The 16,803-nt window shown below is 39.8% G+C and overlaps 6 protein-coding genes across 9 annotated transcripts in view; 3 read left to right on the top strand and 3 right to left on the bottom strand.

The window, feature by feature from the left end:
* Positions 1 to 16,803, bottom strand: part of zda (zonda) — a 117,536-nt gene that overhangs the window by 66,275 nt on the left and 34,458 nt on the right. The gene's annotated exons all lie outside the window — the stretch shown is intronic.
* On the bottom strand, positions 200 to 1,593 carry RpS18 (ribosomal protein S18). Its single transcript, XM_065479236.1, has 4 exons — positions 1,444 to 1,593; positions 937 to 1,224; positions 372 to 463; positions 200 to 316 (listed from the first exon to the last, which is right to left on the bottom strand). Exons 1-4 carry the CDS (start codon positions 1,546 to 1,548, stop codon positions 241 to 243), a joined length of 561 nt encoding a protein of 186 aa, XP_065335308.1. The 5' UTR covers positions 1,549 to 1,593; the 3' UTR covers positions 200 to 240.
* Positions 1,634 to 4,532, top strand: Rpn5 (regulatory particle non-ATPase 5). The gene is made up of 9 exons (XM_065479222.1): positions 1,634 to 1,782; positions 1,972 to 2,138; positions 2,192 to 2,428; positions 2,483 to 2,623; positions 2,679 to 2,815; positions 2,875 to 3,099; positions 3,709 to 3,886; positions 3,944 to 4,021; positions 4,099 to 4,532. Exons 2-9 carry the CDS (start codon positions 1,989 to 1,991, stop codon positions 4,369 to 4,371), a joined length of 1,419 nt encoding a protein of 472 aa, XP_065335294.1. The 5' UTR covers positions 1,634 to 1,782; positions 1,972 to 1,988; the 3' UTR covers positions 4,372 to 4,532.
* On the bottom strand, positions 4,515 to 8,965 carry IntS8 (integrator complex subunit 8). 2 transcript variants are annotated; one of them, XM_065479211.1, is made up of 15 exons: positions 8,706 to 8,965; positions 8,416 to 8,644; positions 8,150 to 8,359; positions 7,872 to 8,088; positions 7,577 to 7,804; positions 7,064 to 7,309; positions 6,752 to 7,007; positions 6,501 to 6,634; positions 6,156 to 6,447; positions 5,849 to 6,103; positions 5,546 to 5,798; positions 5,374 to 5,492; positions 4,960 to 5,114; positions 4,726 to 4,908; positions 4,515 to 4,667 (listed from the first exon to the last, which is right to left on the bottom strand). In XM_065479211.1, the coding sequence occupies exons 1-15, from the start codon at positions 8,827 to 8,829 to the stop codon at positions 4,545 to 4,547; spliced, it is 3,024 nt and encodes a 1,007-aa protein (XP_065335283.1). In that variant the 5' UTR covers positions 8,830 to 8,965; the 3' UTR covers positions 4,515 to 4,544. The 2 variants fall into 2 exon arrangements, with proteins under 2 accessions (XP_065335283.1, XP_065335284.1); XM_065479212.1 differs by having other exon boundaries at positions 6,779 to 7,007.
* LOC135936430 (CKLF-like MARVEL transmembrane domain-containing protein 4) lies at positions 9,029 to 10,725 on the top strand. 2 transcript variants are annotated; one of them, XM_065479238.1, is made up of 2 exons: positions 9,029 to 9,188; positions 9,474 to 10,725. In XM_065479238.1, the coding sequence occupies exon 2, from the start codon at positions 9,497 to 9,499 to the stop codon at positions 10,040 to 10,042; it is 546 nt and encodes a 181-aa protein (XP_065335310.1). In that variant the 5' UTR covers positions 9,029 to 9,188; positions 9,474 to 9,496; the 3' UTR covers positions 10,043 to 10,725. The 2 variants fall into 2 exon arrangements, with proteins under 2 accessions (XP_065335310.1, XP_065335309.1); XM_065479237.1 differs by lacking the exon at positions 9,029 to 9,188 and adding an exon at positions 9,231 to 9,409.
* On the top strand, positions 15,016 to 16,760 carry LOC135936766 (D-altritol 5-dehydrogenase-like). Of its 2 annotated transcripts, none has more exons than XM_065479713.1 (8): positions 15,016 to 15,230; positions 15,292 to 15,416; positions 15,477 to 15,536; positions 15,645 to 15,742; positions 15,804 to 16,004; positions 16,209 to 16,380; positions 16,434 to 16,541; positions 16,604 to 16,760. In XM_065479713.1, the coding sequence occupies exons 1-8, from the start codon at positions 15,075 to 15,077 to the stop codon at positions 16,725 to 16,727; spliced, it is 1,044 nt and encodes a 347-aa protein (XP_065335785.1). In that variant the 5' UTR covers positions 15,016 to 15,074; the 3' UTR covers positions 16,728 to 16,760. The 2 variants fall into 2 exon arrangements, with proteins under 2 accessions (XP_065335785.1, XP_065335784.1); XM_065479712.1 differs by having other exon boundaries at positions 15,642 to 15,742.

Genomic DNA, 16,803 nt, shown 5'->3' with positions numbered 1-16,803 from the left:
ATTCCCGAGCTTCAAATTTGGAATTTCACCATCTATTAACAAGTACTTTAAGCAAATATAACTGCCACCTAAAAATTTCTACGCTGAAAAATCGCGTCCAATCGACCTCCAATCTCGCGAATAACTGCTCAGAAACATTACAGCAACCGATTAAAATAATTCAGGAAGATAATGCAATTATGAGGAAAATTAAAAATGATTTCCTTGAAAAGGATTTTATTTTCAATGAAACATTTAAATTTACTTCTTCTTGGAGACACCGACAGTTCTTCCTCTGCGGCCAGTGGTCTTGGTGTGCTGACCTCTCACGCGCAGGCTATTAACAAGTATGATAATTTCACTCTTTTTTTTATTTTTATCATAAAACTTACCCCCAATAGTGACGCATGCCTCTGTGGGCACGGATTTTCTTAAGCCTCTCAAGATCGTCACGCATTTTACTGTCAAGACTGCTGGAAATGAGCTGCGAAAATGAAATTCACAAAGTTTTAGTTACAATCATTTGATAACAATTTAAGTTGTCAGAAAATACACGAATAAATTATTCATTAAAGATTGTAAGCATCCTTTCCAGCCCAGAGGGTGATAATTTGCACCAGCTGGGAGGATAAGATGCAATATCAATATTCCATCTCGCATATAGAAACAACAAAAACATGTTATCCCAGTAAGAAGATGGCATTATAAAAACATTAATTAAAATCATCACTCCTCTTGAGAAAATGACCCGTGCTATAAAACATTATATACCCTTAAATTTATTTATGGTGGTGACCAAGTTAGCATCAACCCCCATTGCCAAAATTTCGTTCATGCTAAGACAAACTTTTAAAACATATTTTGGCCACAAATTGAGTCACAAAATGTGAGTGGGGGCTCATTGAGTCGCGACCATTATAATAAATAATTATTCTGTATGTACACATATAATTATACCTGTGAATATTTGCCGTCCTGAATGTCCTTTTGTCTGTTCAAGAACCAGTCTGGGATCTTGTATTGACGCGGGTTGCTCATGATAGTGATGATCTTTTCGACCTCTTCTTCAGAGCACTCGCCAGCCCTCTTGTTCAGGTCAATATCGGCCTTCTTCAGGACAATATTGGCATAACGGCGACCAACACCCTTGATCGCAGTCAGAGCGAACTGCACCTTTCGCTTGCCGTCGATGTTGGTACCGACAACACGCAAAATGTGTTGAAACTTCTCGGGAATGACCAACGACTGAAATAAATAAAAATAATGAATGAGTGTTTAAGTCACAAAAGTAACATGCTTCTTGTGAGGATGCCCGGCATGCAATAGGTGTTTGTTTACAAAGAAAAAGGAACCAAATTGGAAATTAGGACCACGATGCACGGTAGGAAAGACAAACAGGGATGTCAGTAAGTGATTTTAATGTTACATTAAGAATAAATATAGACTGATTATCCAGATATTTACCATTTTCTGAAGCTGGTTGTAACCACTGACAGAAATGTCGCTAAAGAGACCACAAGGCAGCTTGCTCCAAGGAGGGAAAGAGGCAAACTTTAATGGATGGTGCATGCGCACGCATGTGTGCTTTCAGCTGTCGTGATTGGTCGAGGTGAGGGGGCGAGACCAATAACAACAACAATGCTATGGAAAAACTTCTTTGGTGACTTCGCCGGCCAATCAACTCCTTGGCGTTTGCCAAACGCATATGACCAAGCAGTATTCATCAACAAGCTAAACTCGCTGCCAAAAATTTACAAATTAGAAGAGTTGTAGCTCTCCTGAGCTTTTTTTGTGTATTGGCTGGTAAGTAATTATAGATGAGTAAATAACTGTTTAAATTAAATTCAATCACCAGGAGGAATTTAATATAAAATCTTACAAAATGTTGCGGCTTTCAATAGCCGGCAGTACGCAGTTCACACTAGTGTTATATATCTTGAATTTTAAATTGCTCTAACACCTTCACTTGACTGTAATTCTTTTTCATTTCAGCATAATAAAAAATAACCATGGTGGATGCTGGTAAGCTGTTAAAGATGGAGGTGGACTACAGCTCCACTTGTGACGAGAAAATTCCTGAGTGTGAAAAGATGGCCAAATCCGGCCAACTGAACGAGGCCATTGAGGCCCTACTCAGTCTGGAAAAGCAGACTCGGACTGTAATTATTATTTCTTATCATAATTTGCTGTATTCTAACTTCGCAAATCCAAGGGCTCCGACATGGTTTCAACCAGCAGAGTGTTGGTCGCCATTGTGCAGCTGTGTTTTGAGGCCGGACGTTGGGACTTGCTCAATGAGCACGTCGTTGTCCTTTCCCGCAGAAGAAGCCAGTTGAAGCAGGCTGTCGCGAAAATGGTGCAAAAATGCGTAGAGTATGTTGATAAGACCCCAGACAAACCAACAATGATCAAACTAATTGACACACTTCGCACTGTCACCGAGGGAAAGGTGATTTTATTCTTATTTTTACCTACCATATATGATGAACCCTTGCTCCTTCAGATCTACGTTGAGGTTGAAAGGGCTAGGCTTACGCACAAGCTTGCGAGAATGAGAGAGGACGAGGGCGAGATTTCCAAAGCTGCGGACATCATCCAAGAGCTGCAGGTGGAAACATATGGTTCGATGGAAAAGAAGGAAAAGGTTTGCTCCTCAAAACGTTTCTATTTGCTATGATGATTAAAGTCTTGTGTGATAGGTCGAGTTGATCTTGGAGCAGATGAGGTTGTGCCTTGCCAAGAAAGACTACATCAGAACTCAGATCATCTCCAAAAAGATCAGCCCTAAGTTCTTTGATGATGAATCTACTCAAGAGCTCAAACTCAAATACTACAAGTAAGTTATTAAGTACCATATTTTCCCCCTCCCGAGGCTCAATTTACGTTTTTATTCAGATTGATGATTGAGCTTGACGGTCATGAAGGCAGTTTCTTGGCCACCTGCCGCCACTTCAGGAGTATCCTTACAACGCCAGTAGTAAAGGATGACTCAGCAGAGCGAGATTTGACACTGCAGAGCATCGTCCTGTACCTTCTACTCGCGCCCTATGACAATGAGCAAGCCGACCTTACCCACAGAGTGCTGGAGGATCCTCTGCTTGACCATGTGCCCCACTACAAGTAAGCTAATCTTAAACAGTTTGTTCGCTTGGAATTAAAAAAGGAAAAATCCATATGGTGGGAATTGAATTATTTAAGTGATTCTACAATTGAAACTCCGAATACTCCAATAGCCTAATAGCAAGGAATAGAAGGCTAAAAAGTTGGAAAATTTTAAAAATAAAAATAAAATCACACGCTCTCCTACTATACTGCGGTTGTTTTGGCCTCGCTGGTCTGCTGGCCTCATAGTATTATATTTTTTCAATTGGTTTGAATTTTTAGTCTTCCATTCCTTGTTCATTCCCTATGTGAGTAGCCAATTTAAAAATTAATTAAATTACGTTGTTTGATGATTGAATGAACAATGAACTAACTTTGTGGTGCAGTAAGAGCTGTGTTTTTATTATTTCCACTGAACAGGATTTTATTGTAAAATATTTTACATAATATGTTGATTTTTTATTTTTTTTACTGGCCCATGTAATATTAATTTGATTGTTAGATGGTACATGCGTCAAAAAATAAGAGTGACGTTATCTATTTTTTATTTTCGTAATTCCAAGTTTGAGGTGTACACGTCATACACGCGTGCTAGGAAGTAATTAAACCCTCATCCTCTTTATTCAGGGGTCTTCTGAAGCTGTTCAACACTCCAGAACTGATCAACTGGAAAGGTTTGTGCAGTGAGTATGAGCGTGGTCTAACCAGCCGCGACAAGTTGATTGCTCCGCCTGATATCTTTGACCCTACCACGCCCAAGGGCCAGTCTCGCTGGAAGGACTTGAGAAGTAGGGTGGTTGAGCATGTGAGTTAGTGCACAAGCAAATTGAAACAAATCTTAAAAGAAAATATTAATTTGCAGAACATTAGAATTATGGCCAAGTACTACACAAAAATTTCGCTCACAAGAATGGCAGAGCTCATGGATCTGACCATTGAGGTAACTGAAAAATGAAACTCTTGAAACAAACTTGCCAAAAATAAATGGTTAAATATTAATATCCCAATCATCATTAGGAAACGGAGCGTGTGCTGTCAAGTCTGGTCGAGAATGGAACTGTGAAGGCCAAGACTGATAGGCCAGCAGGCGTGGTCAGTTTTGCTGGCTCGCAAGACCCGACCGACGTCCTCAATACTTGGTCCACCAGGATCAACGACCTGATGACCTTAGTCAACAAAACCACCCACCTGATCAATAGGGAGGAAATGGTGCATAAACACCTGATGGTGGGCAGCGCTACAACTGCCGCCCCAACCGCTCAGCACCAGGACTATGAGATAGCTGACTGATTGCTCGGTCAGAAAAAGAACCAAGCAGCTCTCAACTGTCTCTTTCTTTTCCACTCAATGCTCTAGGTGAACATTCAACTTAATGCTGTTTTAATGCTTTGTAATCAGTTCAGTTCGGATGAATTTTGTTAATAAAAACATAGTTTTATTAAGTATTAAAACTAGCTTTATTTTCAAGAGCAAACATACTGTTGCGCCATTGTTCTCAAAAAGCAGCTTTTTTTCACTCTGGCCACCTCCATTTTAATGCCCTCGTTGTTGCTACTGTTCATTTCCATTTGACTGGCCAACTTGATCTGAAAATTCGGGTAAGCATCAACAACCAAATTATGGTAAGAATAAACTTATTATTACAGCTATTTGTTTTCGTTCCTGTTCCTTATTCTTATGGTGCAGATGCACCAAGAATTCTACAATGGTCAAATCCCAAATGCAGTGGTAGTAAGCGTCCATAGCGTCTGCGCAATTTTTCTCATGCAAACTCTTGAAGGCAGTGGCGTAGTCAACGTCATCCAAGAACTGACAGAGGACGGCAGCCTGTAATTTACTGATAGGAAAAATGGAAATCTCCACTACTGCATGCCATACTTGCGTGTGACAACGAAGCTGGGTGCAGCACTTGATCATCCGAATGTAAACCTGATCGTTGATTTTGTTTTTTGGCACAGCCCGGCTGAAAAATCCACTGACTGCAATGCATGCTTGCAAATAATTTTTCAATGCGCTGGCAAAGAATCCATTGGCTGAAAATGTTTGAGAAGTTTCAAATTAGTTCATTTTATTATGCAATGAAAAACATTTTGAAGGTTGAATGAAAAAAGCAATGGGGCAAAGATATCCTTGATTGGTTATAATTTAATAATGCTTTGATGAGGGTGGTGATAATACCAAGAACACTAGAATGTGTAACGCATCAATGTTATTATTATCAGTTTTATTTGATGCTAATTTTGCCTCCTTCAATCTTCAATGATGGTTTAGAAGCTCATTAAAACCACTCACCATAATTGATGTCGCCAAGAACCTTGAGCCAAGAGACATTGTCAGGGTAGTATTTAAGAGCTTGATGGAGAAGTTCAGACAAAACTTCTCCAACGACTCTGCTGTTAAATGCATTTGAGCTGAAAAAAGAAGAATAAACATATTGCTTGTTCAAGCTGCATAATAACAATACTTGGTGACAACAGCTGGCCAAATCGTCGTATATTCAACATTCAACTCTAAGGTTTGCTCATCCTTCAACACGTTGTACAGTCTAGCCAAAATGGAAACGGCGACTGAAATTGTGGTCGGTTCCCTCAATCTGGAGAGGAACTGCTGGAACTGGGCCCTACTCTGCACAGCAGCCAGTCCTGGTGACTCCCTCAAACCAATTGGCTGACCCGTTGAAGTCCGCTTCACTCCTCCAGAACTAAACACAGTCAGAACTGGAAAAAAAGTAATGTCACACCTGTGATGCAAACAGAAAAAATCTTACTCTGCTCCCAAGCGTCTTTTGTGGAAATTTTCTTCATGCTTCTGTGATTCGTAATTTCCAAGCAGGCATACGAAAAGGCGCCTGGCATTTCAAAGTAGAGGAAGCGTTTGTCAATGTTGCTCAGATATTCCCATTCTCCAAGGTTCAGAAGTGCGAGAGCGCAGTGCTCCAACACTTCTGAGCGTGGGATCATTGACTCCCCAATCTTCAGGCTACTCAAACACCCTTTGCATTGCGAGGCAAGTTCTTGGTTTTCTGCAAAAACAAAGTTATTAACTGTCCCTGCACTATCCCAAGATTTAAGCACCTTTATTTTTCATGTCAATTGGCTCGGCCGATGGAGGAAGAACAGGCCAGGATTTCAAGAACTGCATGATAGAGACGAGGAGCAACTCCCAGTTTACCAGTTTGCCGAGTTTGGAGTTCCCAGAGAGGGTGCGTAACTCTTCCTCTACGGCTTTAAGCAATTTGCGGGCTCTCTCAAAATCTCCTGACAGAGAGAGATCTCTGGATTTTGCCAGAAGGATAAAAATCAAGTCTTGCAGCACGCCTTTTTGCAATCCCATCACGGCAGAATGAACCGGAATAGGCAGTTCCCACTTCAAAAAAGTTATTTAGTAATTTATTTTTTTTATTATTTTTCAATGAGCACCTTTGAGTTCAGCTTTGAAGGCGCTTTCATTGGCCCACCGGCATTCAGAGACTTAATCAAATTCTTGATTTCACTTGGTTCCGTGCTTTGGATCAGTTTTTGCTCAAGCATACCTTTTTGAAGTTTTGGATTTCCTGAAAAATTATCAATGAAAAGGGGGAAAATAACACATATAATATACATAAAAACGAAGCAATTGCCGAAATGTAAGAATTTACAATTATTTCATGAAATGCAAATAAATTACTGACCATGCAATTTCCTCCTATTAAAATTACTTATTGTGTCCGGCATGTTGTGCCAGCACGGGCTCAGGTTGTGCGCCTTTTTCTGTAGCTTGTTTTTGTAGTGCTGAATTTGTTGCTCAGAAAATATTTCGCTCAACTCTGGAATTGACAAAATTGACTGATTCAATTTTGGAACTCCGGCCTCAAAAAGGTCCAAGAGGAACATGCGGAGGTTTGTTTTCAATTTTTCATCACAGTGTGGCAATACTGCTTTCAATGCCTGGAAGCAGATTTAAACGATTAAACATGCGTTCTGAAATGAATGAGTTATCTTACTGAGATCAGCTTGTCGTTGCCTTTGTTGTTGCTCTGCTTCAGTTTTGTGGCGATGCTGATAGTGCTTGCTTTAGAATCCAGAGCTCTTCGTACTGCGTTCAAAATGTGTACATGCAGAAGCAAGTCTCTCGCTACAAAGAAATCACCACTACTTGAAGCAGCCTGGATTTCCAGTTCAAGGTCATCCCTGTAGTTGATGGGAATTTCCCTCGTAATGTTGTCTCTTTGGAGGATATTAACAATGCCCTGAAAATACAATTATCAAAATAGAGATTAATTTGAACAGATATTAAACATTGCAAGTTCTTTGGTGATAACATTAATTATAGATCTTTTAAATTGAAGGCAGAAGCACAAGAGGTGCTAATAATTTATTTTATTATTGTATTTAAAATAATATTATTTGTTAGATATTAGACTCTTCAAAAAAAGACAATTTTCTGCTGTATTGCTGAACCCTTTTTTTGAGGAGAAAGTTTATAACGCAGAAATATTAGTTCTATTGAGACTCACAGTGAAGTGATTTGACTTGCAGGTGAGAAATTGGACAAATAGGTCTTGCTCCTCCTGTTTACTGATGCCGAGTGCTCTGCAATAGCCCTGTAAGGTCTGCTCATGGATATCGCAGTATACCTTCACCTTGGGCAGCTTTGCGTTTATCTGTGCCGCCTTCCAAATGTGCTCCCTTGCTTCTTTGTACTGTTCCCTTGAGAAGTAGAAAGCAGCCAGATCAAAGTGGATCTAGACAAATTAATACAAATGAGTTATGAGTTTTTAGCAATTTGCTGTGCACCCAGCGAATTTTCACCTGACAATGCACTTCCTGCTCAGAGGCTTTCAAGCAGGTGTCCCATTGCTGATTAAGGTCTTCATTGTCCTCGGTAAGTGGCTCAAACGTTTCATAAACAGGGACATTGAGAGACACGTCCTGAGTTGTGCTTATTTGTTTCAGAATTGCAATTGATTGCGGCACTTGCTGCTCAATGGTTACCAGCCGATCTTCTAGTTTCATAGCTGTCATTGCACTGAAACAAAATTGATTTTTTACATTCAAAACAACAAAAGATGTTGTTTTCAAGCAAGCACCTTAGGGAAGAGAAAGAACGCGGTTGTTTTGCAGACATTCTGGCTCTTGAAACCGCTCGAAGTACCCATCGGTGATACAGCAACACTGAGAACAACTCCTGCGGACTGCAAGACTGCAGATTGATTTCGTTCGCACACTCAGACAGCTCTTTTTGCTCCCTGCTGATGATTAGCAGGTCTTGGAGCAATGTGTGTTGCGTTTCTAGTGGACTGTTAACATCATTTTTAGTTACTTAACAATCTAGCTAAGAAATGAAAAACCATACATTTTCTGCTCAATAATATCCAAATTCCACTTAAGGAAAGCAGCTATTTTCAAACACATGACCTTTAGCGCCAATTTCTTTTTAGTTGCAGAGTTATTAGGCTTGGGAGTGTCCACTGGCTTGTCGTCGAGGTTTTCGTAGGCTGGAGTGGGTGGCGCCTTTTCCGCTGCAGCTGTTTCCGATGTTATTTTGTCCATCAATTTCACGATCAACTCAGTTGGTGTTGGATCTGGACATTCGGAAAAATACTATGAGACTTTTTTTCTAGTGTTAGTCGCATGAAACGAAACCTGGTCTTGCTTTTTCCAAGTGCTCTTTCAATGATTTTGGGTCTAGCAAAAACTCGAACCACATCACTGTTTCGATGTTTGCAGCCCAAGAGCCCTGACGAAGAATATTATTGGCTTCCATCATATTGTTCGAGGAATGATGAGTTACACCCGCGGTTAAATGCAAAGTGCTCGTCCTCGAACCGCTATGAGGTGGTAATTTTTAGTCAAATGGACAAGGCGAGAGCTAGTCAAAAGGTGCTGTTGTGTTCTTGTGTTGATTGTTCGAAGGGGCGTGCCTCGCTCTCGTCAACTTGTCGCCACCTGGCAGCGAGAAAGTAAATGAAAATGCAAACAAACAAGAGCTAGAGAATTTAATCAAAATTAATTGGTTAGAGGACTATTATCCCCGCGAGCTTTAAAATTGTCATCCTTAAGCTTATACGAACATCAAATACCCCGCGTCAAATTCTCGAAGTTTTAAACAGTCGCTTGTCGCTTTAGGTTCGTCTATCCATAACAAAACACTAAACACTAAACATGACACCTCAGTGGGCGGAAGAGTATTTTTGCGGTCAGGGAAAACACGGAAGTTTTCTCTAATATAAATTTTAATCTCAATTGCTCGCACAGTATAGGAGTGCAAGCAGTTCAGTGCAACTCACATAAATTCACAGAGGAAACTGATACATAATTTTCATAACGATCGAGGACTGCCCACTTAGGTTAAAAATTTTTTCTGCTCGTTGCATTGAGTCAATTCTGATAATAAGGTTATTTGATTTTCAGACCAAGCATTTCGCTGAAGAGACATGGACGGCACCAGTTTTCCCGGTCAGCACACGACCACTACAAGAGTTACCACTTCCAACGTGAGCGTGCAAACAAATCTGCGCTACGACCCTTTATACTTGCGGACATTGCCCGGCCTGGTGAAAGTTGTGCAAATTGTATGCAACATGATTGGATTTCTCTGCGTTATCTTGGCCAAATACTCGCACCTCGCTCGCGGTTCATTCTTCAAAAGCCTGTCCGGCATTGGCTTCTGGTTCACGGGCATCATGCTGCTGCTCTACGTTTTCCATGTTGCTGAAAAATTTTTCCGTATACCATGGCTGAAAATTGAGCTCGGCTTCTGCACCCTGTGGACGCTGCTCTACCTGATAGCCTCAATTCTATGCGTTGACTACGCCTCACTGGACGCAGCCTTTGGCGCCGCTGGCTTCTTTGGCTTCTGCGCCATGTTCGCCTATGGATTTGACGCCTACCTCAAGTTCCAGGCCGTACGTAGTGGAGAACTGGCCCAGGGTGACCGCGTGGTAATCCAGCAGATGAGAACCTCAACCTCCGTGGCTTAATTGGCTGGTCGTTAACCGTTTCACTCTGAGGAGGCTATTTTACTTTTGTTATGTATTACTTTCAATGTTACCTAATTTTGCAAAATTCAATTTTGCTGCTTGTTTTCCTTATTAAGTTACTACTTTTACCTGAGTCTCTGAGATGATCGAATCTCATTTATTGCGTTTTGCTCTGGTTAAGTCAATTATTCTATAAATTAACTGCTTGTTTGTTCTCTTAAAAATTTGCTATTTGGACTGACGTTATACTTAACTAATTTTACCAGCCAACCCACTAGCGATGTTTGCGATTGCTTACGCTGATCAATATACAGAATTTTTGGCAAAAATGCTGCCCGCCAAGTCAATTGAATGTCAATAACTTTTTTATTGAATCAAAATATTGTATCTTAAACAGCATATCCATCCTATATGTTACCTGCAAATCAAATAATGTGTCAATTGAATGGTATTTATTGTGGCTCTTACAATCCTCATTAAGATACTACAAAGCACCAATAAATAATAGCATATTAGTTTATACTGCAGAACAAAAATATATTTTATGTTATATATGAACACTTTGTGAACTTAATGCTGATATGAACCGAAATATTCTTCTAAACAAAGTCGTTATTAATTAATTGTGTGAATTGCCTGTATTATGGCGAATGAAATAAATATTACAATGCTTGTTAAACGCATCTGTCAGGCCTTTTTCATAAAATTGCCCAGACAACAACGAATCAATCAGATATTATAAATGATATGTTTAGGGATTCACAGATCTTGAATAATATGAGCAATTAAACTATAATGTTAGGCTGGCATTCACCCATAACATCAAGATCTTGGCTTTAATTGCTATTAATTCCACTCTTTGGTCTCTCTACCACATAATATCCCTTCAACGTGACTTAAATATAGCAATTAAAAAATTGAAATTGGGTGCGTGTGATCGTTTTACATATATATTTTCTTAAGAAAAAATAGAGACTAGATGCGTTCGTTTCGGAGATGAAAATTGCATCTTCAAACTTAATGCGATCTTCACGTATTATAGATTGATGTGTACCAAATTTTTCCTCACATATCCAGCTTTCAATTTCAATTGAATGGAGCCGTGTATAAAGAGTCAAATTCTTACTCTCTCTCTGCCACTCAACCAAAAGTTACAGATTTTTTTTCTAAATTCCTTTTCTCAAAATCTGGTTATTTTTGTTTTTAAAATGCATTAGTTTCGAAGCAACAGTCCAAACCAAAGAAACTTTGTTCCAAAACTTTGGAGTCTCTGCGCTTCCTAATTATCCAAATGCATAAAAGCAAGGCACGCGCACATATACATATAATTTTGTTTTAATATAAATCCTGGGAATTGTCTCGAAGGAACAAAATAAATGTAAAAGCTGCTCAATGTTCCCTTTTGCATTCCTTCTTTTTCTTAATTTTGCAATAAAACTCTCTTCAAGAGGATGCTGTGAGATGAAGGCATCCATTCATGAGATGAATCCTCAGTATTCATATTCATCAAGCGATTTGTTCAAGAGCGCAAATTTACGACTTGGTGAAATCCAAATTAATGCTGAACACACGCGCTCAAAATTCATAAAATCATAGCGCAATTAGCTTTGTATTGTTTATTACACTTTACTTGAATTCACAAAACTTGTGAAATGAAAACCCTCACCAATATCACATTACGCTTGCTAGGGTTGGGGATGAGAAGACTCGATTGCTACAGTACAGCAGTGTATGGTAGTGCTTACAAAAAGCTGTTACACTGAGTCCTTCTATCGGTATAATATACTCAGTGCTCAGTGCTGATGCAGGTCGATATAATTATATCACCCAATCTCACAGTCTGATCTATATATGTAAGTATAGTGGTGGCACTTGCCACGTTATATTATATCATTGGACAGGTTAATTTTGGAATATTATGCTGGTTAAATCGATCTATTATATTATATTAAATCACCGCTAACCATGCACCAACATTATTAAAAAAAAATCAAGAGTGCAAAAATAATGTACGAATTACATATATATTACATATTTAAAAGAACATTCATTTTATTATTCTGTCCTGAGACTAGTGACTAATATGTGTACTGCATTTACTTGACTGTCCTATGAAACCAATATGTCTCTTATCAAAGCTGCCTCTTATATAATAAAATATAAATATAGTCGTACACTGTTTGCGATTAATAAAATATTATATTCTAAATAAATATTATTCAACAGAAATATTGATGCAATATATGGTGCAATGTACAAACAGTTTATTATGGAGCTATTCATTCAGTTATTTAAAACTATTACTTTTAATAAAAAGAACTTCATTTTCATGTGTGAACAAGCAGAATAGTTATGCAACTTGCGCTACATGTCTGCCGCACTTGCTGCATACTGCTGTCCTTTTCCTCATTGCACGATAATAATTGCTAGCTTCATATATAATATCATAATTTTTAAATTATTATGATTCATGAGCCAGTCTCATTCTCATTGCATGGCTTAGCATGCTCTGGATGGATAGCTGCTAGTTTATTTTTTCAGTCTTATTAAATTGGTTAAATTGAAAGAAAAAAATATACATAGACATTTATCAACTTAAAAGAATGCAGGCTATAAAATTTAATCTAACAAGCATTTTTTGTAATGTTGGCTTGTTTTAGAAAAATATTAGTTGAAAGGGTCATAACAGAAAAAGGTGAGATATAAAACTGCGGTGCAAGCTATAGAATATAATGGCAATTTGAATAGTATAAATATATTGCGAAAGAATCAGCGTCAATTCAGAAAATGGGCTAGCTTATTTTCATGAAACAAATTTTAAGGACATGAGTGTTCGTATCGAGCACTTATTATCTACGGCCTGATTTATCTTTGGAGCCTTTTTCTCATCTTAATTTAAATAGTAATGCAGTTACACCCGCGGCATATTTACTTGGTGCCGCCCTGAAAAAGTTCTACTTGACATCATATTTTTTCGTTTTTTTTACGGTTTTTAGTAAACAACGCTTGGTTAAATAATACCACGTTTGTGGTAAAAATCATTTGGCCATTTTTCAAGATAATTAAAAATTTTCAGTTTAGAAACATTTGAAGTTTCCTTTTCTAATTTTAAAAACCAAAACGCGTAGCCCTTAACGTCGAATATCACGGCTCTTTAATAAAAATCGAGACGGATCGATTTGAAAGTTAACCTCTCTCGCCCCTTTGCTGCGCAAGCATAAACACACACATATTTGGCCGTTTGTAGAAGATAATAGCATTTGAGTGGCACGGTGCACTCGGTACAGGTGCAGGTGAGGCGCGTCTGCATTATTAAGGGCCGTCTTGCAGCAAGTTATGGCTCGCTTCGTGACTGCTGTTGCATCAGATTGCACTCACACGTGCATACAATTAGGTTTGGACGGCCACTAATCTCTGCATGGGTGTGTGTGTGTGTGTGTTTGTGTCGCATCGCCCCTGGGTGCGGCCAGCGCGGCATTTGCTTCAATTGCAATCTGCATAAAATACGATCCCAGCAGTGCATCGAGCCAAGGAAGCTGACCAAGCGGAGTCAAGAAGCGACCTTGCGCGATTCTTTGCCGATGCGAGGGAAAAATGATACACATACAATGCCATTGTCCGCCTCGGCCTGCGGCGCCATCAATTTTTCACTGGCGCGTACATTGCTGGTCCTAATGACCGAGCGTCCGTCCATCCATCCATCTGCAAGTGCACACGTACAATGCCGTGCGCCATTATCCACACCGGTGTAGAGGCAAGTGCATTTGCGAGTAATGCGGTCTGCCAGACATTGTGCAAATTAAATGACCTGGCCGTTATGAATTTATGTACATATATACGCAAGCAGCCAGCGAGGCAACATCTAGCAGAGACAATTTTATACAACCGTACGGACGGATATATCATCATATATTATACTGCATAGCTTCTCCAATCTTGAATTTGAATAAAAAATGAAAATGAAAATATCAGGAGTTGATTAATAATTCAACAAACTAACAATGAAAGTTAGCAATTATTTTCATCGTTCAAGTATAGCTAGGTGTTAATTTAGGTACATCAAATATTTGTGTATCTCATTTCCCCTTTTCAGTCAGCCTTCATCGATTAATAAGTCTTTCCAGCAAATTTATTCCTCTTTAGGTAATGACTATTATATATATAATTTCCAGCAATGTTCTCATTTAATACCCCTATACACGAGAGCAATTTCACTTATTACACAAACTTCTTGGCTGCAGCAAGCAACACAGCAACTGCATCAGTTTTTCAGCGTATTTGCTGGTGCTTTAGAACACGCCTGCATATGAGCTGACCAGCGAGAAGCGAAATACTTGAGGCTAGCTGCATCGGCAAATTGTGTTCTGCACAAAGCTTTGTGCTCAGGAAACCGACAAGAGAAATGAAATTCCTTCTGCAAACCCATGAACTTTACGACTTATATTATTTTCAGTAAATGAGCAATCAAACCAGAACGAACGTGCTTCCTCTGGTGCGTCGGTAGATGCACAAAGTTAACATCCTTTGATCGTTAAAAATTAATGAAAGTGATGGAAATCGCCAATACAATAAAACGAATGCTTCGAAAACGTGCAGTGTTATTTTTTCAATTAATTTTTTGTAAATAATAATTATTTGAAAAAACATTGCAAGCTCAGACAATTCAAGACGAATTTTCGGCTGGTGCTCGCCAAGCTGCTGCTTAGCAGCAGCAATTTAACAAAAATTTTATTAATTTATAGCCATTGATTCCGTTTTTGTTTGCCTGGTGGGAAAAGCGATTGTAAAACTAATATTGTTAAAAAGTGATTATTTTTAAAATCTACAATTTTTGCTTTCGAAGCACCTCGATGATTTAATTGTAAACAAAGTCAAAGGATACCGCGATAGCGTCAAAAGGTCCGTTCCCGCGAGATAAAATAGCCATTTAAAAGTTGCACACGGCACATCTCTTGTCAACAGAAACAATCTCTCCACCTCTCTTTTCTATATCATCGCGTCGAGTGGAGATCTTTGGTAAGCTCCTATTGAAATGAGTCCGCGGCCGCACACGGCCCTTCAGTTTGACATAGGCACCAAGCAGTTGACTTTGGGAAAGTTCGGCAAGCCACAAGTGTCAAGGCCTGACGAAATTCTCGTGAAGGTCGCTTACTCTGGAATATGCGGCACCGATTTACACGTCATTCACGTGAGTTGTGTTTTATTTAAAAAAAATACGCAGCTGTAAAATTCGGCTTGAACCACCACAGGGCCAATTCCCGTGCAAGAAAACTGCATTTGCTCTCGGCCATGAGTTTTCTGGAGTGGTCGAAGCTATTGGCGCTGATGTTGAATATCTGACGGTCGGAGACAGAGTAGTGGTTGACCCGAACAGGTTCGTTTTCATTAGTTTGTTTGTTCAATATCAGAATAATCCAATTTGCTCACTGAACAGCGGTTGCGGGCACTGCGATTCGTGTTGGCATGCCTCCTATCACAGGTGTTCCAATGTCAGGTGAGTCATAATTTTGATTTTTTTCTCTCTGCTTCTCGCATGATGCACGCCGCAATACTGGGAGTAAATCGGGCTTCACGTGTTTTCTGTTGTTCACAATTTTAGTAGAACGATAGGTATTCTGGCTGACGGCGGCTGGGCCGAGTTCTGTGTGGCGCGAAAGGGCCAGGTTTACAAGCTGCCCGACTCCGTCACCTTGAAGCAGGGCAAGTTCGAGTGTGAATATGCGGAGTGAAATTTTGTTAACTTATTTCTCGCTTAGCGCAGGAGCCCTGTGCGAGCCCATGTCGTGCATCGCCCACGGCTGGGACAGACTGGGTTCAGTGCCGCACAACAGCAAAATCCTTATTATGGGTGCTGGCATAATCGGAAACTTGTGGGCCTGCTTGTTCCATCTCAACGGACACAGGGGCAACGTGACAATCAGCGAGCCCCAAGACACCAGAAGGAAGCTGGTTGAGAAACTAGGTGGAAAGAAATTTGACAGTTAAATTTTTAGCTTGGAAATTAAAAATCATTGCCTCTGTTACTTTCCTCTAATGAGTTGTAAACACAAACTGATAACAAACTCTTCCTCTCCAGACGAATCTTATCTCTAAAATGTTGTTAAGAGGCTCTTAAAACTAACTGATTTTTTATTAATTGCTATTTATGGTACTGTTTTTTACGCAGAGCTTGGATATACTTTGACATCACCAACGGTGCTGGCCGCCCAAAATCCGGAGTTTGACCTCGTGGTTGACTGCAGTGGCAGCGCCGTTGCCATGCAACAGGCGGTCAAGTGGCTCAAGATGGGTGGCAAGTTGATGGTCTTCGGTGTTGCCAATCCGCAAGCCGTTATGGAGTGAGTTGCAAGTTTCGCGGCAAAGCGGAAATTCATTGCAATCGTTCCTTCAGGGTGTCCCCTTACGACATAATGAAAAAAGAGTTGACCATTTTGGGCGCTTTGACCAACCCGTTCACTTTCCCTGAAGCAATCGCTATTCTGAAAACGATGGGGCCTAGGTAAATTTATAGACAAGAGATATCGAGAGTTATTAATAATTCCCGCGCCATGCGCATTATAGGTATTTGGACTACGACAGGTTGGGAGTAAAGACGTTCTCGCTGAGTGGATATGGCGATGCGATGAAGAGCCTAGAAGCTGCTTCAGTTGCCAAGGCCGTGTTTGAGATCAACCCTGAAATATGATTTTTGTGATATTAAACCGAGAAAGCTTATTAATTCGTTGGCCTCATTTTCTGCATATAATTTAGGCTAAGTGGTC

Source organism: Cloeon dipterum, chromosome 2, assembly GCF_949628265.1.
Source record: "Cloeon dipterum chromosome 2, ieCloDipt1.1, whole genome shotgun sequence".
NCBI lineage: Eukaryota > Metazoa > Arthropoda > Insecta > Ephemeroptera > Baetidae > Cloeon > Cloeon dipterum.
Note: the sequence above shows the minus strand (reverse complement) of the source record. Positions and strands in the feature narration are given on the sequence as shown.